General features: G+C 45.9%; 1 protein-coding gene across 1 annotated transcript in view; it reads right to left on the reverse strand.

Annotated features, from left to right (window-relative positions):
• Nucleotides 1-25,158, reverse strand: part of VPS13C (vacuolar protein sorting 13 homolog C) — a 2,437,235-nt gene that overhangs the window by 1,390,412 nt on the left and 1,021,665 nt on the right. Inside the window, exon 41 of the mRNA XM_086955811.1 lies at nucleotides 8,771-8,830. Within this exon, the coding sequence (XP_086811937.1) occupies nucleotides 8,771-8,830 (60 nt within the window). The remainder of the gene's footprint in view (nucleotides 1-8,770; nucleotides 8,831-25,158) is intronic.

Raw genomic sequence — 25,158 nt, forward strand, 5'->3', positions numbered from 1 at the left:
GCTCAAAAAAAGGATGGAAAAATTGCAGTGCTATGGAAAAAGTGCTTGATAAAATTAGCTACCTAGATTAGGGAACAGCTTGCAGAAATAAATCTAGGTGTCAAGGTTAAAAAACACGCCTAGTAGTGGGTGAGTACAACTACATTATGGCGCTGTGCAAAGTGGTCGACTAGTTTCAGCTTAAAAGAAAAGTTGTTCCAGCTTTCATCAGGACCTTGTATCATATAATAAGCTACTGCAAAACAGTGTGAGGTGTGTATACACATGTAAGAATGAATGAGTTGTATCAATATCATGTGGTATACTTAAGAGAAACATATCTGCCCCTCAAACCTTAGAACCCCAGTGTCCACTGATCACAGGAAAAATCTTCTTCCTATCAAAAAGAAAAAATAAATTGTATCCCTTAATACACATGTATCCACATATTACCACGCACCCCATCAAAACAGAAAACACCTGCAAGAACAATTTGCGTTCTGCAAAACAATTAAGCATATTAGCTTGACCACTAAGAGGCATTTCCTGATAGTGATACTCACCCAGCTTTGTGTGGGTGAAGACCTCACCTCGCCCGGCAACTGCTCGGGAAATTGAGGCCCCGCTCTGGTGTGTAAAGAAAAGGACACAGTTAGTGCACCATCCTTCTGTGTCCAGCCAAATCGCTCTACACACGCTGAACCCAGTTGAAGTGTGATAGACTTATAGCCAAACCCGCCACGGAACACCCGCCGTCACTTAACCACCACAATTGATGGTACAGTAAAGCCCCGCAAAGGAGGCCTGGGATGACAAAACATTGTATGCCATATGCTAAGGAAATATATATTCTTAAGTGTCTATGATAAGTGAATACCCCAAGTGGGAACATTACAGTCATATTGATGCCATGGGTAAACGAATATTACCCAGTGACCAGTGCTGTATGCAACACAGACTGCTACATCATATAACAGAAACTGGCCCGAGTCTAAAGAGTGTCAGACGGACCCGAAAATCTGTGTTAAAGCATTACTGCAATTGAAAAATGGGAAGCCTTTCCTTTAACTGAAGATAGAAAGCACTCACTACCAATACTCCTCATCTAAAAGATAATCTGTGAAAGCTCACTAGAACTTACCTATCCGTCGGTACCCAACGATCCGATCCGAGCGGAAGGGGAGGCGCCAGAGGGTCCGACGGGCGCGTTTTTATATGAGGACTGTTGCACTCATCGACCAATTGGGGCAGGCATAGAGGTCATATGTTAGCTAATCGAGATAGTAACCGTGCGTGCAAGAAAATACTCGTTTCCCGTAGTAGGCAGAGAGTTAATAGGGAACCGAGTTGAACGCGATTTCGCGGTACTGGCACTGATCAAGGAGCGCATGCGCGGTAGTGTAAAAAGTACACTATATCCACGCGCATGTGCTAGGCTAGAATAGGGCGTGAATGGCAATTTTGGTAAATAAAGAGAGCCCATCGAATTAAAGTAACACGATGGTGCTAACGGCGTCCCTATATTCAACGAGGGGACAGGAGTTAACCCTCTTGATAGTTATGAAAATTTCTAAGCTCAAACCCCAGTGGATGAAAAATCATTTATGAATGATATGTATCAAATCACTGTATTAAATGAAGTGATGCTATAGAAAAGTGAAGGAGGAGTCTACGGATCGTGGAGGTGTATAGTAAAGGCAAGGATAGATCAAAACCAGTTTGATTGTCAGAAATTACAAGAGAAAGCGCTTTGGCACAAAGAAGTGTTGGGGTACGATATTGATAAAGTAGATGCAACCTGCCACGGCATTGGAAGGATGTACCGAGGCCGGCTCAAACAGACAGACTACTGTAAAACAGAGGGGTGGAAGGAGGCGGGGGAGGCAACTGACGGGCGGACAAAGTCGCACACAATAAAACTAGGGGAGCTAAGTGATGTGAACTGAACATGTGTTCACATCTTACAAAATAGACCCGCAACTAAACGTTGCTCTAAATACTGTAAATACAAATGTGCGGAGGGTCAAAAAGGGGGAATAATTTTACGACCTGTCTACTCATGCCCCTAATAGCAACATGAAACAAAAGAGAGAAGACCAGGTCAAGGTGGTGTACTGATTTGGAAGGTGCGTGGGAGTCAAATGGACACAATGTGAAAAAGAGTATTGAGTCCTGCTGGGCTGAAAAATCCCATCAGACCACCCATTTGGCGGCATATCATCATATGGGCATAAGTGGTCGCTCCCAACAACGCCTAAACCTTCAGGTGGCGTAGCATACATGTAGAGCGGCAATTTCAGCCACAGTAGTGCTCACAAAAAGGATGGAAAAATTGCAGTGCTATGGAAAAAGTGCTTGATAAAATTAGCTACCTAGATTAGGGAACAGCTTGCAGAAATAAATCTAGGTGTCAAGGTTAAAAAACACGCCTAGTAGTGGGTGAGTACAACTACATTATGGCGCTGTGCAAAGTGGTCGACTAGTTTCAGCTTAAAAGAAAAGTTGTTCCAGCTTTCATCAGGACCTTGTATCATATAATAAGCTACTGCAAAACAGTGTGAGGTGTGTATACACATGTAAGAATGAATGAGTTGTATCAATGTCATGTGGTATACTTAAAAGAAACATATCTGCCCCTCAAACCTTAGAACCCCAGTGTCCACTGATCACAGGAAAAATCTTCTTCCTATCAAAAAGAAAAAATACATTGTATCCCTTAATACACATGTATCCACATATTACCACGCACCCCATCAAAACAGAAAACACCTGCAAGAACAATTTGCGTTCTGCAAAACAATTAAGCATATTAGCTTGACCACTAAGAGGCATTTCCTGATAGTGATACTCACCCAGCTTTGTGTGGGTGAAGACCTCACCTCGCCCGGCAACTGCTCGGGAAATTGAGGCCCCGCTCTGGTGTGTAAAGAAAAGGACACAGTTAGTGCACCATCCTTCTGTGTCCAGCCAAATCGCTCTACACACGCTGAACCCAGTTGAAGTGTGATAGACTTATAGCCAAACCCGCCACGGAACACCCGCCGTCACTTAACCACCACAATTGATGGTACAGTAAAGCCCCGCAAAGGAGGCCTGGGATGACAAAACATTGTATGCCATATGCTAAGGAAATATATATTCTTAAGTGTCTATGATAAGTGAATACCCCAAGTGGGAACATTACAGTCATATTGATGCCATGGGTAAACGAATATTACCCAGTGACCAGTGCTGTATGCAACACAGACTGCTACATCATATAACAGAAACTGGCCCGAGTCTAAAGAGTGTCAGACGGACCCGAAAATCTGTGTTAAAGCATTACTGCAATTGAAAAATGGGAAGCCTTTCCTTTAACTGAAGATAGAAAGCACTCACTACCAATACTCCTCATCTAAAAGATAATCTGTGAAAGCTCACTAGAACTTACCTATCCGTCGGTACCCAACGATCCGATCCGAGCGGAAGGGGTGGCGCCAGTAAAAGCTCCCTTATAAGGGATACCAAAAGTTATATAAAGATGCTCATAAACATACTGGAAAATGCCCCAAGGAGCAGGTGACATAGGTAACGTCCCTTACTATAAGAAAAAGATCTCCTGAGCATGGAGCCCATCATCAGAGAAATAGATAAAAACTATACTCTAGGCATTAAACCCACGTAGGGTTCCAAAAAGAAACAACCTGTCCTTGACAGTGTTAAAATAATAAGAATACCTGTAGAAAGCAGGAACACCACAATCAGATTTCACCATAAGTGGTATAAACACCATAGATCCTGCCATAAAATTCTCATAATGTATACAAAACAAAAGACCAATTCCCCCCCTTGTGCAACTGCACAGTGGAAAAGGATAAAGGCAGATGGAAGTAAAAACAGAACTATGAATCTGTGCCACCTCGGCTATTGCGGAAACGCTGCAGAGCAGAATCCGCCTGGGTGCTGAATAGATACGTGCCATCAAATGGCATGTCTAACCATGTTTGTTGAACCACATGTAGAAAAACCCAGAAGTGTGCAACCCTGCGTAACCAGTGAGTGCCACAAAAGAAGCCATATTTCTAACAGAATCAGTCAATAAATCAATCAGAACAATTTGTATAGCGCGTTACTCACCCGGAGGGTCTCAAGGCGCTGGGGGGGAGGGGTCCGTTACTGCTCGAAAAGCCAGGTCTTGAGTTGCTTCCTGAAGGAGAGATGGTCCTGGGTCAGCCGCCAGGTAGAAGAAGGATCTTCCTCCGGCGGTGGTTCTGCAGATGCGTGGTACGGTGGCGAGGGCGAGGCTTGTCGATTGTAGCTGGCGGGTGGGCGTGTAGAAAGTGAGGCGGTTGTTGAGGTACTTGGGGCCAAGGTCATGGAGAGCTTTGTGTGCATGGGTGAGGAGTCGGAACGTGATCCTCTTGCTGACGGGGAGCCAGTGCAGGTCTCTCAGGTGGGCGGAGATGTGGTTGTGGCGGGGGATGTCCAGGACGAGTCGTGCGGAGGCGTTCTGTATGCGTTGAAGTCTTTTCTGTAATTTGGCGGTGGTTCCCGCGTAGAGGGTATTCCCGTAGTCCATTTGGCTGGTGATGAGTGCCTGGGTGACCGTCTTCCTGGTTTCGGTGGGGATCCAACTGAAGATCTTTCGAAGCATGTGCAGGGTGTTGAAACAGGATGACGATACGGCGTTGACTTGTCTGGTCATTGAGAGGGCGGAGTCCAGGATGAAGCCCAGGTTTCGTGCATGGTCAGTTGGCTTGGGGGTGGTGCCCAGGGCGGGGGGCCACCAGGAGTCGTCCCAGGCGGAGGGGGATGATCCCAGGATGAGGACTTCCGTCTTGTCTGAGTTCAGCTTCAGGCGGCTGTTCTTCATCCATTAGGCGACGTCCTTCATTCCCTCGTGTAGGCTGGCTCTGGCATTGGCCGGGTCGTTGGTGAGGGAGAGGATCAGCTGGGTGTCGTCGGCGTATGAGATGATGTTAAGGTTGTGTTGGCATGCGATGGTTGCGAGGGGGCTCATGTAGATGTTGAAGAGGGTGGGGCTGAGCGAGGATCCTTGAGGTACGCCGCAGATGACTTCGGTGGCTGCGGATCGGAACAGGGGGAGGCGGACTCTCTGGGTTCCTCCGGCGAGGAACGAGGTGATCCACTCCAGTGCATTCCTTTGGATTCCGATGTTGCTGAGGCGCTGTATTAGATTGCGGTGGCAGACTGTGTCGAATGCTGCAGAGAGGTCCAGGAGGATGAGGGCAGCTGTTTCCCCATTGTCAAGCAGGGATCTGATGTCGTCGGTGGCTGCGATGAGGGCGGTCTCAGTGCTTTGGTTGGCTCGGAAACCGGACTGTGAGGGGTCGAGGGATGCGGTGAGCTGTATGTTGACGGTCTTCTCGATGACTTTGGCAGGAAAAGGGAGGAGCGAGATGGGGCGGAAGTTCTTGAGGTTGGTCGGTTTCTTCAGGAGGGCGCTGAGCTCGGCATGCTTGGTATGGATGCTCAGTGCTATCCATACCTCAACAAATCATAAGTTTTGCCGCCTGTCGCCTATCAGGGAGCAAGGAAGTAAGTGCACCTTGTCCCTCCTCTGGAAGGGATGGTAGTAGCCTTGCCAAAGAATTCCGCACTGCATGAGTGAAACGGGCAAGGACACAAGAAGTATTAATGGACCTTACAACTGAACTTGTGGAGACGAAAATTTGCTTGACAGTAGTTTCCAGTCTTTTAGCCTCCTTGTCTGGAGGTGTAGGCAGAACAGAATCAATATTTTGGGCAGTCAAAGCAGCCTGAACCACAAGGCTATGATGAGCAGGATGCTTTATGAGCTGGACAGGTCTTCAGGGGCTGGAAGAAGTCTATAGGAAATAGCACGTTCTACAGATGGAACGAGGAGCTTGCTCTGAAGCAAATCCAGATGTGGGACAGAAGGTCCAAGGCAGGGGAAGACTGCAAACCTCTTGCTTCACCCAACTCAAAAACCCAACTGGTACCCATTAGGGGTGGGTCAGAGAGGGAAGAATGTATAAGTTCGACACGATCTTCACATGGCCCAGGATCGATTCATGAACCAGCCTGCTACATCGGCATCATACTTGACCCCATACGGCATTGAGAGGCACAATCATTGGCATCAGCGATGGAAAGTGGTGAGACGTCTAGTGGCACAGTTATGGGCGTCAGACAATCAGGTGTAGCCACTAAAAGTGGTAGCCTGGGAGGGCAGTGCACTATCAGTGTCGACATCGACGTCATATGTTTGGAGCCAGGCGCTGAAGGTGGTAAGTTCAAAGGGCTGTTTACCAGCATAGAAAGAGATAGGGTATCTACAGGCCGGACTGATGCCAAGGGTGAACCTTTGGGCGTCGCCATATTCTCGGCCTCCTGTACCTCCTTGGGGCCTAGGTGCACTCCAGAGGGAGGTGCAAACCCAAAACCTTATGAAGGTAAAATTAATATTAATAAAATAGGATATGTGGGGAGGCGAAGAGTAGACTCTTTTCTTGACTCCACAGGTGAAGGGGGGGAATGACGCAGCTTTGCCGTTTGTATTGTGACTTAGCGTGGGAGGTGGCGAGAGAACTCTTCCACAGGAAATGCCCCTGGAGCAGCTGTGCAGGCGGTCCCTGGAGTGCGAAAGTAATTTGAGGGTGACAGGATCCACGGAGAAAAGAAGAAACGGACGTCCGCGCATAGGAGGGCATAATATATGGATTTTAGTGATGTTGCATGCATTGACAACGTCGCTACGGTGATGTGCAAAAACCACTGCTGATGCGCAGAGGTACTGCTGCTGAAAAGTTTGGTGCCTGGAGAGAATTCAAAGTTGCGGAATCTCTATCAGATACTGAGCTCACAGGAATATTATGTTCCCTATCAGCTTTGATGTTTGACTCCAAGGTCTTTTGCACAGAAGGTAATAAATGCAAACAGATACAATGAAGACAGAAGTAAGGAAGAAGATAAAAAAAAAGATTGAAGGGAGGAAGGAGATGAAAGTAAAGATAGAAGAAAGTAAAGATAGAAGAAAGGAAGTGGAGCAGGAAAGGTGTAAGGATGGAATTAAAGAAGATGAAAAAGCATGGATGGTTGGAAAAGATGACAGAAAGAAAAAAGGAAATTACAAACTTGGAAGGAAGAATTTGAATTTGAAGATAAATGATAGAAGGAACGATAGAAGAGTGCATGAAAAGGAAAAAGGATGAAATTGAAAACAGAAAATGGAAGGACTAATGGCAGGACAGCACAACGGATAGAAGGATTAAAACAAAGATGGAAGAAAAGGGTAGGAAATGTACAAGGAAAGCTGTGATTGAAGGGAAGATAGAATGAAGGAAGACAATGGCGAAGAAAATATGACTGCTCGATGTAAGGTGGCTTGATGCAAGGAAAGCTAAGAAAGGATGTTGGATAGAAAATGCAATAAACTGCACCATATGGCATTGTTGTTCCAAAATTTCCTTGGAGTGACCCATGAACTTTCTTATGCAGGTTGATGCTTACTCACTTTGCTCGCTAACTTACTGCCATTCAGAATATCATTCAAATTGAGGGGTGGTTTATTTACTCCCTTGTTGATCCCTATAAAACCTACTTTATATCAATTAAGGATCTAGTGTTCTCTATTCCATTCCAGCAGAGAGATATACATCGATTTTAATTTTCAGTCCTGTGATGCGTTTTATTGCATAACATCGCATGACATGAGGATGCATGAAGATGAAAGCAAAGACATCATACTTATGTATCCAGTGGGGGGGGGGGGGGGATGGAGGTGTTTAAAACAGTCAGACAACCTACACCCTTGAATTTCCAAGTGTGGGGGAGCCCATAATGTTATTGATGCCTAGGGTGGTTGACTTGGTCGGTAAAGTATTGGTTGAGGAAAAGGCGTTTCAGGACCTTTTTGATGCAAGAGAATATGCTCACAACTCCGCCTTTGTAAACGTCTCACCTCTGCTAAAGTGCTGCGAGGTCGGAGAAACTGTCGCCATGTCCTTTTTTGGGCAGGGCGATAGTCACTCATTTACCCTGCCTGGGCACCATGCAAAGCATAGCTGATACAGGTACGGAAAATGCACTGGCGTAACGAAAACTGAGGGGGCCTCCCTGCACGGTATGTAGAGGGGCCCCCTCCGAGCTCAACCAGGAGGTCTCCGGCCAGATTGCAGTGCCGAGGGGGCCCCCTGGAGCTTGGAGCCCCCCACGCACCGCAGAGGCTGAGGGGGCCTGTGTTACGCCCCTGGGAAAATGTACAGTTACATCCCACGTGCAGGGAGAAACAACACCCAGCATGTTGGGGCTATTTCTTTTATCGTTGGTACAACAAACTCCTGCTTTCGAGAGTCGAGTGCGTGATTTAAAGTGGTGCCCACTCAGCATTCTTTCAGTGATAAGAAGGGAGTCGGCACAGCAGCAACATAGGGTTATTGATGACAATGGTGTTAAATATAAAGCAAAACAACAAACACCATAAACATAAAAAAGTGCTGTAACTCGTAATAATGCCGCTATCCTTCTGAAAGTAAACAGCGGACATCTGGAACAAGGTAGAAGCCAAATCACCTGATGTTGCTTTCCCGCAGCACACAATAGCATAGGAACACAAGTAAAACTGCTTCATCGTTTTATTACAGGGTTGTGCATAATCCATCATTTGTACTTGTATCACACACTTTACTCTCGGTGAAATCATTTCACAAACAACACATTTCCATTGGCAATTAGATTATTGGGTACTGCTTGTAAAATTATTCAACTCAGCAAGAGATTTATTAAAAGTATATAATCAACAATAAAATATTACATTCTTTCAACTTACATTCATAGTTTGTTCTGTATTCTTGTAAACGGTTTTAAAACGCGGTCCATTCCGGTCAGCCTATTTATAAACAAAATGTTATGAGTAAACATACAAATAAAGGAATAAAAACTAAATTTTACACTTGATAAATATGTTACCTTTGAAACACCTCTTTCTCTCAGACCACGGTGACTGAGGTCAATTTCAGGGACTGCCCTACCAGGGCTCTGCAAAAAGGGATGAAATACACTCTTTCTGCACCATCAGGACAGCGAGGGCAAGGAGTCAAAGATTTCATAAGGGGTAATGTGACTGGGCAAGAGGTTACAACTCAAAAGTCAAACAACATTCACAATAAACAAGTTACTTACCTTCAATAGTGTTCTTTTTGGTAGAGACTCCACTAACCAGTGATTTCTCACATTTAGAATATTCCCCAGGGATCAGACAGGATGTCATTTTAACAGTACGACAGAGTGCCATTGGGTGGCGCTGTGCGGCTCCTCAATGGTGGTGTTGGACTCCATAAATTATGTGTAGAGGTTATATAGGCGCTACTTCCGTGTGCGGACATAGATTGCTTTTGAGACTGTGCACGGCAATAGACGCAGAACCCCAATAGCAAACTGGTTGACTGGTGTCCAGATTCCTAGACTTTGTTTCTTATTAATAGAGAGAGTGCAATCAAAAAATGGAGGGACCGGGAGGGTCAGTGAGGAATCTGCGAGGTGGGTCTGTGAATCGTCTCAAACCAGAAAGTCCTGAGCAGGCAAGATGCCCCTCTCTGCAAACCTGCCTGTCCAGACAATAGTGCATTGTGATTAGAGAGGTCGGAGATCTTCAGGTACACCTGAAAGCACTTAAGCCACCGAATCCCAAGGGCATGGGAATAGCACTCCAGGAGGCAGCTGGAATTTACAGATCAAAGCACCAATATGGTGGAAGAGAAGACGCTCTTTCCAATAGTCGTCACCCATTTGACTCCCGATCAGGGGGGTAGTTTGGAATTCCTTCAGAAGTCTGTACTCTCAAGCTTTCAGGATAGGGGAGCTGTGATACAACAGCAGGGTCATCTGGGGTAGGTCGAAGGCATCATGCAATCTGGCGATTGAACGGGAAGCCAGAGCACGGTTTGGCCCATGCACCCAAAATGGTATTTATAAGGGCCGCCTTAAAAAGTTAAAGTGGACCAGAGGATGTTTTCTCCTTGTGGAAGGTATTATGTAAGAAAATTGGTCTTGACCTCGAAGGTGGGCAGCTGGAGGTTAAGGACTTCGACTGCCCTACGCATTACAATGGCCAAAGAAGCCCTCTCCAAAGCAGCATGGTGAGGAGATGAGAGAAGCCCTGACTCGGGGAAACTAGTAAGGGCAATTGAAGCTACGATCAAAGGCTTCTGCTGCCCCGCCCCCGCCGTCACTTATTCAGGGCCGCAGGTCCTGCCTCGCTTCCGGGCTCTGCTGTAACCACATGCTACTGGACGCCCGTCACTTATTCAGGGCCGCAGGCCCTGCCTCGCTTAATCCATGCACCCTTTTATTGCCTCGCTTCCCGGCTCTGCTGTAAGCACATGCTACTGGACTCCCGTCACTTATTCAGGGCCGCAGGCCCTGCCTCGCTTCCCGGCTCTGCTGTAACCACATGCTACTGGACGCCCGTCACTTATTCAGGGCCGCAGGCCCTGCCTCGCTTTATCCGTGCACCCTTTTATTGCCTCGCTTCCCGGCTCTGCTGTAACCACATGCTACTGGACTCCCGTCACTTATTCAGGGCCGCAGGCCCTGCCTCGCTTCCCGGCTCTGCTGTAACCACATGCTACTGGACGCCCGTCACTTATTCAGGGCCACAGGCCCTGCCTCGCTTAATCCGTGCACCCTTTTATTGCCTCGCTTCCCGGCTCTGCTGTAACCACATGCTACTGGACTCCTGTCACTTATTCAGGGCCGCAGGCCCTGCCTCGCTTCCCGGCTCTGCTGTAACCACATGCTACTGGACGCCCGTCACTTATTCAGGGCCGCAGGCCCTGCCTCGCTTTATCCGTGCACCCTTTTATTGCCTCGCTTCCCGGCTCTGCTGTAACCACATGCTACTGGACTCCCGTCACTTATTCAGGGCCGCAGGCCCTGCCTCGCTTCCCGGCTCTGCTGTAACCACATGCTACTGGACGCCCGTCACTTATTCAGGGCCACAGGCCCTGCCTCGCTTAATCCGTGCACCCATTTATTGCCTCGCTTCCCGGCTCTGCTGTAACCACATACTACTGGACTCCTGTCACTTATTCAGGGCCGCAGGCCCTGCCTCGCTTCCTAGCTCTGCTGTCACCACAGTGCGCACTAATGAAATGCACCTCGAGAGTCACAGTTAGTTCTTTGTCCAAAATTTGCTTCAAGTACCTAAATAAAGTATTTCTTGTTCAAAAACGGCTAATATGAACAAACGCCACTCAGCAATACAATGCCAATCTCACCCACGCAGCTCTAATCACCCACGCAGCGCCACATTCACCCATGAAGCGCTACTCACCCATGCAGCTTCACTCTCACCCACGCAACGCCACTTTTTATTATTGCTCGCAATTTTGGCACTTAAGATGTGAGAGAATGCCACCCACCCCTCCCTCTCTGCATGTGTTCTCCTCCTTTTGTCAAATTAATTCGCATAGTTGTGCTTTAGGGAGCCCACAGTAGTAGAGCACACGACGTGAAGAAATGGCATAAATGTCAATGCAGTACAGCTTTACACCACCCACTTGTGGGATTTAAAAATGTAATAGCAGAGTTGGCAAGCAACCTCTATTTTACAGGCCCTGCTGCAGTCGTTTCATGTCACACTTCACGGCCATCTGTCTGACTCGCAGACTTTCTCCCCCCAGCATTCTCTGGCGTCACACTTTGTCTCATTTCACACACTACCCACAGCCACATCCCTACTCTGATGCACAAAACCTTCACATGGGGGTCTTAATATTCTTTAAAAAAAAAAAAGACCTACTCACTATGTCCTCTTAACCACTGAACATTTGTAACAAACAAACAAAATAAATCGACATTTGTGTGGTCCATCATGTTTTTTTTTTTCAAAGGGAGGCCTGGGGGAGTGTGTTGACAAAACCACAGCAGGAGACTGGAGTGTTTACAGTTCAGCCATTAAGATTCTTATCTGTTGGCGGGCATCCCCTGTGAGATGCAAACTTCAGCTGCAAATGTGTGGGTGGGACATCTTCTTTTTAAGGGAGGGATGGGGCCGTCGGTCACGAAACCACACCAGGATACTGGCGTGCTTTAAGTTGAGCTATAAAGATTCTTATCTCTTGCCGGACATCCCCTATGAATTGCAAATAGGAACTCAAGGAAAAGAAACAACGGAACTTCCACAGTCACATCAGACGTTGTAAATGTTGTTTCCCGACTTGGTCTTTGCTGTTTACGTACTTGCATCAAAATCTAAGAGGAAAGTTTCATTATTTTGGTACATTTGATGTACTGCACGCATAGACACTTACCACACCTTAAAACACACCCCCTCCCTTCACATTCACACGCCATGAAAATTTCCTTCCTTAATACCATTTCTTATTAGATTTTTACGTAATTTTTCAAAAGGTCGTCTTTCCTTGACCATTATTCAACTTAAATGTTATTTTCCTTCGATTCAATTACATTTTTAACATTATTTCTGTCCCCCCTTAACTCGGTTTCTCATTTTTTTCATCTCTCAATACAGACGCCAACTCCCATCACGCTCTGCTCCCTCTAACGTGACTCTCGTGCACAACTCACATACACACGTACGTGCCCTTATCACACCAGCAAGTCCTCACAGTCACCCACGCAGCGCCACTCTAACATATGCCTCGCAACTCACACCCACACAGTGCAACTCACACCCACGCAACACCACTCACCCACGCAACGCCCAGCCAGTTAACGCAAATCACCCACACCACCGGACGACAATGCACACAAGTGTACATCAAAGTCATACAATGTACATGCTGTATTACAATGACCTGTTATCTATCAAAGGTTAACAACATGCACAGTGGTCAGCCTAAAGATAAAAAGTACAAAACAATATCACAATACGTTCAAGTACTGTACTTCAACATAAATTAAGGTATTCGAAAAACTAGGGAAAGGAAGCTGCCCTGTATACTCGCAAACCGGATACGGTTTCAGTGAACAGAAACCACTTCAAAAATATGAAAAGGCAGGAAACGCGCAAACGTAGCCTCAACCATAAGTGCAAGTTTTTGCAGCCTTCGGTGTACTGTTCAAAGATAGCTAAATAAAAAACAGTGCATTTACTGCCATCTTTAATATCGGAAGCAATGTGTGCTCATGTCCAAACAGAAGCTGTCACATTTCCACTAATTAACCCCTTCGAGGCTGATGACGAGCTGGGCTCGTCATGGTGTAGCCCGCTCGCACACTGATGACGAGCCCAGCTCGTCACGCAAAGTGCGATTTGAAAAATCTCAGCGCAGGAGCGGAATTCCGCTAGCGCGCATGAGGTTAACACTATTAGCATTGTAAATGCCAAAGTTAGAATTTTCCACAAGTTAAAATTAAAAAAAAAAAACTTTGTCATTTACAATAATAATCCCTCAAACTTTACTAATGCGAGCCCTATTGCATTGCAAATGCTTGTTTTTTTAATGGAATCAATCAGGCTAATAGGCCTGTAATTGCCTGCAATCAATTTGTCGCCTTTTTTATATACCGGAACGATTTCTGCCCCCTTCCAAGAAAGGGGGACAGTCGCTCCTTGGGCGATAGCATTTGCCAGATGCACAATATATACCCGCCATTTTTGTTTATCGTTTAAGAACAGATCTGCGGGGGTACAGTCGATGCCCGGTGCTCTCCCCTCAGTTACAGTCTCCAGAGCCCTATTTACATCTTCCGTGGTAAAGACTTCTTCTTGGAAAAAAGTATATTTAAATGTGTCACCATCTAGGTTACTGCCACAAGCAGCATATTGCCATTTAAAATATTCAACCCACAAATGTTGAGCAACGTTATTTTGTGGGCGATCCGGACCCACCTCTATCCCATTTGTACGTATCCCAAAATAATTTTGGGTTCCTTGCCATACATGCATCTTTAAGCTCCTGCCAGTTGCCCTCATCCCATAGCCTTTTCGCCTCCTTCTGCACTTTCCTATACAAGCCAGAGCCCCTCTTACACGGTTTGGATCCCGCATTTTTAATGCTGTGCCCAATTCCAGTCTAGCTTGAATACAAGCTTCATTGTACCAACTTTCAGGTTTCTTAGAGGGCAATCCTCTACCAAACCCCATCTTACAAAAAAAAGCTTTTAGCTGAACGAAGAGCTTGTTGTGGGCTTCGACAAAATGAAAGAGTGGATCCACGGTAAGAGCGACAGACCCTACACCAGCTACATCATATAATACCTTTTTCACATCATTCCTTATGCAGAGCAGACTTTTGGCGTTCTTAACAACCTTACTCCACTTAAGATGCCGTTCGTCGTTTGCCAGAACCACTTCCGGAACTAGATTTACCAAAGTACCACCCGAAGTTCTATCTGACTCCAACTTAAAAGAAGAGGTAAGGGGGTTGTGGTCGCTCTCTATACGCACCAATACCGCTATGTCCACAAGACTCTGCCACAGTTTTAAATGGACAAGCAGATAATCAATACCGCTAGACCTGAGACCATTATCATACGTTTTGCTACCACGTCTGTCCTTTAGTGTACGGCCATTAGTAGCCCTTAGCTGATTCCCCAGGCAGAGGCCCTTCATTTGTATTGCTGCCTCGGTCCATTTTTTTTATGGGGGCCAGCTCGAGTTGAGGAATGCCCCATCTAGAGTCTTCCTCCTCCGTTAGACATTGGTCATCGTACCCCGGCGTCTCAAAAGTGGTATTAAAATACCCTGCTACAAGAGGCAGGGTGTTAGGAGGTAAAGCTTCAATGAGAACATCCAGCACGGATACTACCTCAGATTTTTGCCCCCTGGTTGCCCTCGAGCATACACATTGAAAATTTCAAGGCTCACACCAGATGGAAAACAAAGTCTTACTGACAAGATATCATTATTTGGGACAGGCTGCTGTTGGATAACACACCTTAAGGCCTGCTTAACCCAAATAACTAATCCTCCTATTGGCCGTCCCGTTACTTTCTTTTCAGCTGGGACAAAAAAATTCAAATATCCCTCCCGAAAAACAGGGTCCACCAAACAAGTCTCTTGAAAGAGACAGATATCAAATTTATCAATGAAGGTGGACCAATCAGGCGAGATCAGTTTTGTACCCAGTCCTGCCACATTCCAGGATAACAAAGACACCAAGCCATTCCCAGTACGTAAACATTTAACCTCATCAGCCTCCCCCCCGCTTTCTATGATCAACTTGTTTGGGAAGGGAGGGTCTGTTATACTCAGACAATGAGACATAAATGCATCACAACCCTTCTGTTGATATGGGGCATCACTACAAACTTCCCATGTAGGCCCTCCCTGCGAATCAATGATCTCATATGCTTCAATAAAGGAATTTGGGCCCTTTTAAGGTGTACCTTCACATGGGGCTTCACGCCTTCCATCGACTTCAAGGGGTCGACGTCAATCGCAGTTATCCAGCCCCGACAATACTTCAAACCTATTAAACAGCCTTGGCCCCCCTACAATACTCCTATTCTGAGCCCCTCCATTAAACAACATATGCCTAGGGGCTTGATATACTGGTGGTTGAAAGCAGGTCAAGGGCAGTGACAGAATTACTGTATTTGAGCCTTCATACGGCCAATTACAAATGTGATTAGCAGCCCTCCTATCCTTGAAGTTAACAATGGCACAATCCCCATCTATTGTCTTATTTTGTGCCCCCACCCAATCCACTCTTCTTGCAAACAAAATTTCGGCCGATACATGGGGGGGTAATGGGCAGTTGGTACTAAGCCAAAAAATACATTAATTTTTAAGCTCCAAATATGTTTCACATTTGTTCTGGCTCAATTGGGGAACACCCGCCAGTACCACTACTCAAGGAATAGAATAGGAAGGGAGATCAATACGTACTACATTTTTAGAAAGAGATACAATTGTAGGATTATTCACGATACGTGGTTGAGTTACTGGCCCGTGCGAATCAGTTGTCCCTACTTCTTCGTTCTCTATAATTTGGCTACGGACTGCTGCCGATTGACTATGGGTGGGTTGTGAGGCTGGATTTAAGATGCCACCTGGGACTTTAGCTTTTTCAGAATCATTTCCTGTCTGGGGAATAATAAGATCAACATCAACTACATTACTCCCAAGTGATTTTGTATGCTTACCAGCTGCCCCATTAGCCCGAACACCGCCCCGTGGGTGCCCCGAAGCAAAAGATCATTCCAAACACACAAGTCTACTTTCAATAGTATCCAATCTATCATAAATTGGTCGACATGTCTTTTTAAAAATGGCTTCCAGCTTGCCCCAGAAATCAGACCCCAATTCCTCAGGTTGTATGTCCACTGCTAAGCTTGGGGTATGAGGAGCTATTTCAACGGTGGGTAGGCAGGTAGAGATACTTTGTGTGGTAATTGGGACCATGACTAATAAATTAATCTTCTGTATTTACAGCAACCACTCACTAACCTTGCAGGTACGATCTTAGAGGGGTGGCCCGGCCCGTCCTCAACGTTCTCGAACAGGCTCAAATGGGCCCGCCCTTGGCCTGGGCTTCGCCCGGTGCGCGCCCGCGAAGCGGATGTTGGGGGTGGTTAAATGTGGGAGGCAGGAGTGGGCGGGAAGAGGACCCAGCTGTGTGGAATGCTGAGGCTGCTGGTCCTCGCAGTCTCGCGGCAGTAATCACGAACAGCAGGGCATCCACTGAAAGTCAACGAGCTCCCGGTCAGCAGGGCGTACAATGAGGGTCTTCAAACTGCTATGAGCGAGTGAAATAAAATGTACTATAATCTCTCAGCCAAACTAAGTATTGCGTACTGAAAGGGTGATTCAGTTACAGGGTTGTGAAGTTACCAAAATGTTCTAGTGAAGTTCTACTCCCTCTTTAGTGTCCTTGCCTTCCTCTGGCCGATGGATAGTTTGCAGGTCAGTTCAATATTCTTTATGCCTACACAATTTGAACTAGCAAAGTTTAGCATTCTAGCAACAAGTTTCACCATTGCACAAATTCTGCAGTTTCTCTGTTTATGCTAGTTTACCTCTGAATTATATGCTCGAAAGCACTGTGGATCTGTGGCACTGGCTGGAGTTGCCTATGACCTTGCACCCTCAGTGTCCGCATTGAGGGTTCGTGGAAATCAGCCTATCTGTTTGCTTTGCCAACAGTGCTGTAGAGTGAGTTAGGTCTGCTCAGTGGGTACCTGTGTTTGGCAGTGGCAGTTACTGGGCGAGTACAGATTAGCCAGTATAAATAGGTGTTTTTCTTCGACAGTTCCAGCCTCAAGGCTGGTGCTGGCTGGTGCTCATCTCTGGCAACTACCCTAAGTGATTGCCAGCAGTTAGACTATTTCACGTATTTCTACCATCACCTTTTGCATATTTAATGCAACATCCTAAGCAGCTGTGGGTATGCCCAGACGTGGGTGTCACTAAAATCAAGATTCATCCAACTTAAGAGACCTTAATGGTTGAAACTGGTCTTTAGTTGCTGTTTTTTTCAGTTTCAGAGAGGATCTGGCTTGACAGTTTGTGCTGGGCTGTTTCTACTGGAGCAGGACAAAGATTGGTTTGCATATAGCTGGGCCTACTCAGAGGTGGCATGGTGGGCAGAAAATGATGGGTGGAATGCTAACTCATGTGATTGTTAGTTGTTAGACTATTTGCAAGCATTCCTCCCTTCACTTTTTGTTTATTTTCGGGCGGCAATAACACCAAACGTTCTTGGTCGGTGTTGAGAACGCTGGACAGCCTAATGATGTTCTGATGGTTAGCTTCCTCACTTAGCTCACTACAGAAACTGCATGTTAGAAATGGGATTCCTGATTGGCTGAGATATGCACAAATGCCAGGCATGGTAAGCTAGATGTACGCTAGATGGACGCTAAAAGATAACCTGCGCTCACCCACTGGTAGCTTGGCACAGTAAAGTCAGGCTTATCTGGTAAGGCAATATGTAAAGTATTTGTGAAACACACAGAAACTCAATGAATACACCACAAAAAGACTCCACGGGGGTTTATAAAAAAAGATAATTATATTCTGAACAAAACAAGACCGAACAGAAAAGAATTTGAGAAATAGAATCTTCAAGGAATAAATGCAGTAAAGAGCTTAGAAGAAAGTCATGCCAACAAAGTTACTTAAGGTCACGCTGGATCGGGGCAAAGTCAAATTTTGGGCAGACCACGATGGAGTGCTGGGCAGCTACAGGACCCATGCAGACCCCGGTGAACAAAGTATCTTTTCTGATCGCAAACAGCGACATGTGCTCATCTTCTCTACACAGTGAAGACAATGTGTTAGTTCTGAAGATGGGTGCCATAGACAAGAGGTGTTGAGCAATGCACCAGGTTCTGCTATGCAGTCAAGGGGATATGTCCATATCCCCTAGCTGTCGCACTGGCAATACGCCCATGTGACAATCTCTGGTGGCAAAACGCTGGTTCCGATGCAGCAAGATTACTCCTGTAACAGGGTAAATGTGCTGGTTCTACTACACACAGACAAGAGAGGAGTTGAAATCAGTGTTGCAAGCCTCTGGGCTATTCCAGTGTGCCAGGCAGAGGAGCAGGGGTAGAGACTTTAATATCCCTGAGTCTCAAGCAACAGGGGCCAAGTAAATGTATTTGAGCTTATATAGCGCACAGCTACCCGCAGTGGGTGTCCCGGCGCTTACTTAGGGAACCCGTCCTGGTATTCCCCTGTGAGATAGCCCCGGCAGGGTATCCACAAGGTGAAAGCCAGGCATCCCGCCGCGACGGGCCGTTGTGGAGATTAAGCAAGCTATTGCCCAGAGTCGCAGAGTGTGAACCCGTGAGTCGAGAAGGCACCGGAGCGAGAATTATCGAGTCCGTGGAATTTTTAGCCCAAGACCCGCCGAGGCGGGGAATTGAACCCTGGTCCAGGGCCGATCTCAGCTTCCAGGTCTGCCGCCTCTAACCCCTGAGCCACACTTCTCCAAATCTTGATGCAATAAATTTGAGTGGAGCATCAAGAAGTCAAGAAGTCATGGAAAATCACTTGGAGTGAAGGCAGTATCCAGCAATCCTTCAGCAGTGTCAGAGAGCAGCAGACAGCAGGGCAACAAACAGAAAAGCAGGCCTTCCAGATAAACAGTCCAGTTGAGTCCATAAGCAGCACAGCAGTTCTTCCAGGAGAGTTTCAGCTACAAGTCCAGTAATGTCTGATTTTAGGGGTTCAGAGACCCAGTAGTTCTACCCAAAACTGTGTTTCAATTGGGGGGTGACCTTAAAGCATGTCGCTTAAGTGCACAAGTATACCTTTCAACCCAGTCCTGTCTGCCAGACTATCTTTTGGGGGTAATCAGTCTTTCGAGTGGGGACAGGTCACTGCCTATTCAAGTGAAGTGTTGGCCCCTCCCTTCCATCATGCCCAGACAAGGCCATCAGAATGCAGATGTATGTAGATCAGTACTCAGACACACCTATCCTTGTTTGTTTGTGGCTGTCTAGAGGGATTGCACAAAGTGTAGCTGTCAGCCTCCCCAGATGTGTATTGGACACAGGCTGTAAGGCACACCGAACAGTAAGTGCAGAGAAATGCCCACTCTCTAAAAGTGTTATTTCTGCAGCAGTAACGTTAAATCCAACTTCACCAGCAAGTAAGATCTATCAAGACCCTTTCAAAGACATTAAACATCAGGCAGCTACTCCTTTCTAATCAGGAGTTACTACTAAAAAGGGTACAAGGGAATTCCAAATGATAGCCTATGAGAGGAGTAGGCCTCACAGTAATAAAGCACAAATGTGAGTGTGTGTCACTATCAGGACATGTAAAGATTAAACATATATATCCTACCTTTTACTTACATAGCACCCTACCCTTAGAGTTATTTAGGGTCTACCTTAGGGATAACATATGTAATAAAAGGGGAATTTGTTCTTGGCAAATCATGGAAATTCCGTCTTAGTTGGCTTGTGTTTGAGGCAGGTGCTGAACATCCAGGTCTGGATGATGTGCAGGCAGTATTTGAGGCACTGTATGTCTGAAGCAGAGGGGACTTTGTGTTTCAAAAGCATATCGGTAAATCTTGATGCAATAAATTTGAGTGGAGCATCAAGTGGCTCCATGTAGAGGTTAAAGATAATTAGAGACAGTATCGAACCCTGGCGGATACCACAGGTGATAGGGATCTTGTGGGACCTAGAGTTGCCCATGTGAACAAACTGGTGTTAGTTGAAAAGGTGTCTAGTGGATCTTATCAGAGACTCCAGGGTGCATAGAAGGTGGGATGCTTGACTGAGTCAAAAGCATCTGAGAATTCCAACAATATCAAAAAGCAGGGGTCATCTTCATCTGTGGTTGAAGGCATCATCTGCGATATGCAAGGTAGCAGCTCTGTATTGTAATCAAAAGCCACTCTGGGAGTCGTGCCGGAGATGGTTAAAATTGATGTGATCCTGGAGTTGAACGTAAACTCCTTTCTCAACGAGCTTGCTAATGATAGACTGCCTTTTCCAATGATCTTGCAGATGAGTGGCAGTTGGTGGACTGGCTTACGGGTAGACATCAAACCTCTTCGTTCCATCAAAAAAAATCGCCCACCTCATGTCCATTAAAGCAAGGTTGGCCGCTAAGGTTTGTAATTCTAAAAGTTGGGTCGTGGTTCTAAAACGTTTGTAAAGCACTGGTCTAATTAGAGGAGAATCCATTTGTCTAGGTCATCTTTCAAGTGCCAGAAATGTGCGATACCGTACGAAGGTGGTTGACCGACGAACGCTGCGGTACAAACCTTACTTGAGTGGGGTGTATTAGTTTAGGGGTGACTTTTTTTAAAACAGTTTGCCAAAACCATCACTATAACCATAACATCGGTACTAACATCAATATGGGTGTGTAATTGGAGCAGTCCCAGGGATCCCTCCCAGGTTAAGTGATATTCTGGGCCTAGCAAACTTGTCTGGCAACTGGCATTCCTCTAGCACCGTGGGACTCATAGTACGGCCAGCAGGCCGCCAGGCCTTCATTGGCGGGCCACGGACCTTGCCTTGCCATTTCTAGGTTTCCAGTGAGGCCGGCAGGGAACAAAAAAGAGGACCACAGGAGCATACTTAGTGAATACGTATTAAATGCTCCTGCCATCATCTTTTGTGTTTACTGTCGGCCTCTGTGACATCACACACGGCAGCGTCGCTAAGTATTCCCAAAAGGCCCTTTAAAAGTTGCCTGTAAGCGCTTTCACATCTGACTTTTTAAGGGCCTTTTGTGAAGCTTCCTGTTCCGTGTTGCCGACGTAAGCACATTCAGAATTTGGACATTTGCGCCTGGAGAGACAGAGACACAGATAGAGAGACAGAGACTTAGAAAGAGACAGATAGATATAGACAGAAACACAGATCGAGACAGATAGATGAAAACAGGTGGACGGACAGATAAATGGAGACAGATAGATGGAGACATATGGATAGAGAAAGACGGATAGAGCTAGATAGAGATAGAGATAGATAGACAGAGATAGATAGAGACCGCTAGATACAGATACAGATAGATAGAAATTGATAGTGACAGATCGAGACAGACAGATAGAGATTGATAGATAGATCGAGACAGACAGATAGATCGAGACAGACAGACAGACAGATAGATGGATAGAGACAAACAGTTAGATGGATAGAGACAAACAGATAGATGGATAGAGACAAATAGAGACCGATAGATAGAGATAGAGAGATAGATTGAGATAGAAAAAAGATAAAGATAGCCAGAGATGGATAGGTAGAAAAAGATATAGATAGAGATAGAAATAAATAAATCAATAGAGATAGAGATAAATAGATATAGATAGATGGCTATAGAGAGATAAAGATAGAGATAAATAGATGGAGATAGATAGATGGATATAGATAAATAAATAGATAGATGTATATAGATAGATAGACAGACAGACAGACAGACAGATAGATAGGTAGATAGATAGATAGATAGATAGATAGATAGATAGATAGATAGATAGATAGATAGATAGATAGATAGATAGATCTGTGTATGCCGGGTCTGGCGACTAAGTGGACTAATGCGTCTGCTGCAGGGGCCTGTGTTTGACCTCATGGTCACAGTTTTTTTTTTTACTCTAGCCATACCCCCCACTGACCCTCACCCCCTCTCCCCCTTCACCGGTGCAGCCCTGGCCTCAAACCACACTGTAAATTTGGCCCTGAGAGAACGTTTGTAAGTTCCCTTGCTCTAGCACTCCCGAAACAAAGAGGATAACATCGGCATGACCTGTGAATGGTGAGGCAATAAAATTCAGCAGGGAGTCCTTTGTCTCTCGGAGCTTCATTATAGGTCATTTTTTCAATAGCTGCTGCTTCAGCGATTGGACCTTTAAGACCATCTGATTGGTTTGGTGTCAGTATGGAGACAGGTACATTTTGAAAAAACTTAGTTTCCATTCTGTCATCAGATTATCCACCCGAAGCATACATACAAGGATTCATAAAAATATTAGAATACTGAATTGATCATGTTCCTTGATTTTGACCTCGACCTCGACTTCGTCCTCCTCGAACGGGATCTTGAAGACTTCCTACCTTTGTCGGCTTTCAGCTTCGCTACAAGAAGTTTGGTTTCCCTCTCTCGCAGGGCCTTTGGGTTCATTTTTCGTCACGATGAACATCCATCCACGTCGTGGTCGGAGCTTAAACACCAAATACAGTCTTGGTGCAGATCCCGTTTGGAATTATGGAAGTCGAAACAAAGTGTTGAGCTACATTAGGGGTTGTTATAAAATAGTCAATACTAGTATGGAAACAATCGAAACCGAAGTTAAGGTATAGTACCTTTGATGTGGGTGTAAAAGTCGCACAGTTCTATCATGGCATTGTCAGAGATAAAGTCCTTCAAAATATTCTGGTCCCTTTCATGTCTGATGTCCGGTTTCCCAGAGCTCTCAGGACAAGATAGATGGTGATATTCCAGTCACCTCTCATTAAGACTTTGGCCCTTTCAAAGGAGATGGTTTAATTTACACACTCTGGAGAAGAATTCGGATTTATCGTCCACTGGGGCATATACAGGCCCTACAATTATGCATGGTCTGTGTGTGCAGAGTTTAACGAATATGTCCTTTGTTGTTCATCTAAGTCTACAACACCTTAGCAGGGAGGGCCTTGGGTAATAATATCAAAATGCCTCTCTTCTGGTGTGTCGTAGGAGGATGACCTGGAGTGGGTGTAACGAGCAATGGAGTGATTTGCCTACCCAGTCTCTAAATAAGGTCGATCCATCTCCAGGCGTCAAATGTGTCTCCTGAAAAGAGCAATATAAGGCCGATGGAGACCAGAAAAGGTAAGGTTTTTCTAACACTTAATGTAGTGGGATAAGCTGTCGACGTTAAGAGTTATCACAGGCAGTTTGGGAATGTTGGGCCTCGGCGTGACGGTGTTACCTACAGTGTAGTGTCTGATGAAGAAAGGTATCCTTTTATACAGGAGGGTAGTTAGAGTTAAAAGTGTACGAGGTATATGTGGATATGTTCAAATGTAAACATGTATTTTTACCCAGAGCATGTCTGCTGGAATCCTAGAAAAATGGCCAAAGTGAAACTTAGTCAAGCCCTAAGAGGATGGGTATAGGGGTCCCAAGAGGAACGCTACTACTGTGTGCAATCTATCCTCTCACTGTGACAGCGACCTGGGGTTGTAATTGCTACCTTTAAGGAGACAGGGGACCAGCGCCACCCATCCACACATCATTGACAAAGATATTCCCAATGGTTGTAAAACATCTGGATTGAAGTGCCTGGAAATGGTAACTCCTGCAAAGCAGCAGTATTAGATGGTCCCTGGCAGAGTGTGGAGTATGTAAGAGCTGCCAACTCACATGTAGAACGTGGGAGAGGGATCGTCAAGCATGACTAGTAACATGCCCAAATGGATGTCAGGGTATCATCACATTAGACTGCAGTCCTACCTGTGTTCCAAATGGAAGGGGATTAGTTCAGTGGTGGTTGCCATCGATGTAGGCGGCTGGGGCAAACTAGTGGGTGCAAGCACCAATTTTTTTTTAAATTAAATTGAAGCGTGCCTTAATCCAGACAACACAACGTCCTCCTCGCTCCGGACCTCTTGATGAGACTGTAGTGTGGGCCGGCAGCAAACTCCCTAGACCTATCCTGGTGCTGCTCACATGCGGTTCACAAGCATGAATGCCCTGATTAGAGGGAGCTACCTCTCTCTGCGTTCCTGATGGGACAGGAGACCTAAATTTGCTCTCAACCAAGCGGTCCTAAGACAGCTGGGTTGAGAGGTTTAAAGTACACATGTCTGGGTGGCCGTCGCAAGACAGCCCACCAAAGAGAAATGCCACTTAAAACATGGGATGATGAAAAATAAGATGAAAATAAACTACCATTTGTCATCACGGAGGTTTTGAGGGACATTTAAGTAGGAGAATGCACCTCCGCTCCAATGGAGGACCTGCCTCTGGATTACTGTAGAGAAAAACCATCACCAATGCCACACCAAGGTCCATGGTCTGTAGAATTCATGCCACCTGAGGGTGGGGTAGTTGTTAAAGAAAGATATGACGGGTGGAAGAAAAAGAAAAGGACAAACTACACAATGTTCAAGTTGTTTCAGAGTTTAACAGAAGATCTTGATTTGCCCCTGGTCTTGCTTTGCATCGACTGTTGCGGTCTCATACTGAAGCCAAGGGGGAGAGGTTGGGGGGAGCTCCGGTGGTGGAACTGTGTGACCGTTCTCGATGCATCCCCTGTAATTCCAGTGGGGGCTCAAAAGTGATGTTCTGCAGCATGGGGATCAGGGTGTGCAAGAACAAATGTGTATTGTTCTTATCTACCTGTTCTTGAGTCCTGAGATGCGCACAATGTCTCCCCGGCTGCAATCCTCCAGGTCTGTGATTTTGTTATGCCTCTTCTAAAGATTAGGGCCCCATTCTGGCTGTGTAACAAGATACCTTTCCACTTCTCCAAGCCTGCTTTCCTCAGATGCAGTATGTTTCTGAAAGTTAGTGATGCCCCTGTAGGAAGATGGAGTTCTGTTGCAGTTCCTACCCCCAAACTTTTTGCCTGGTATCTGATGTAGCTTTGACTCAGTGGGCTACAGCATGTATTATGCCACCCTCACAGACCCCTCACTAAACATATGCACAATGTAATTGCAGACTGTATTTTGGTGCATCTGAAACTTAAGAGTCAACATGGCACACAGTGATGTGTGCCATGCCTACAAAACATTGCATGTGGCACAGGTAAGTCACGCCTCTAGCAGGCCTTACAGCCCTAAGGC

Source organism: Lissotriton vulgaris, chromosome 2_1, assembly GCF_964263255.1.
Source record: "Lissotriton vulgaris chromosome 2_1, aLisVul1.2, whole genome shotgun sequence".
Classification (NCBI taxonomy): Eukaryota; Metazoa; Chordata; class Amphibia; order Caudata; family Salamandridae; genus Lissotriton; species Lissotriton vulgaris.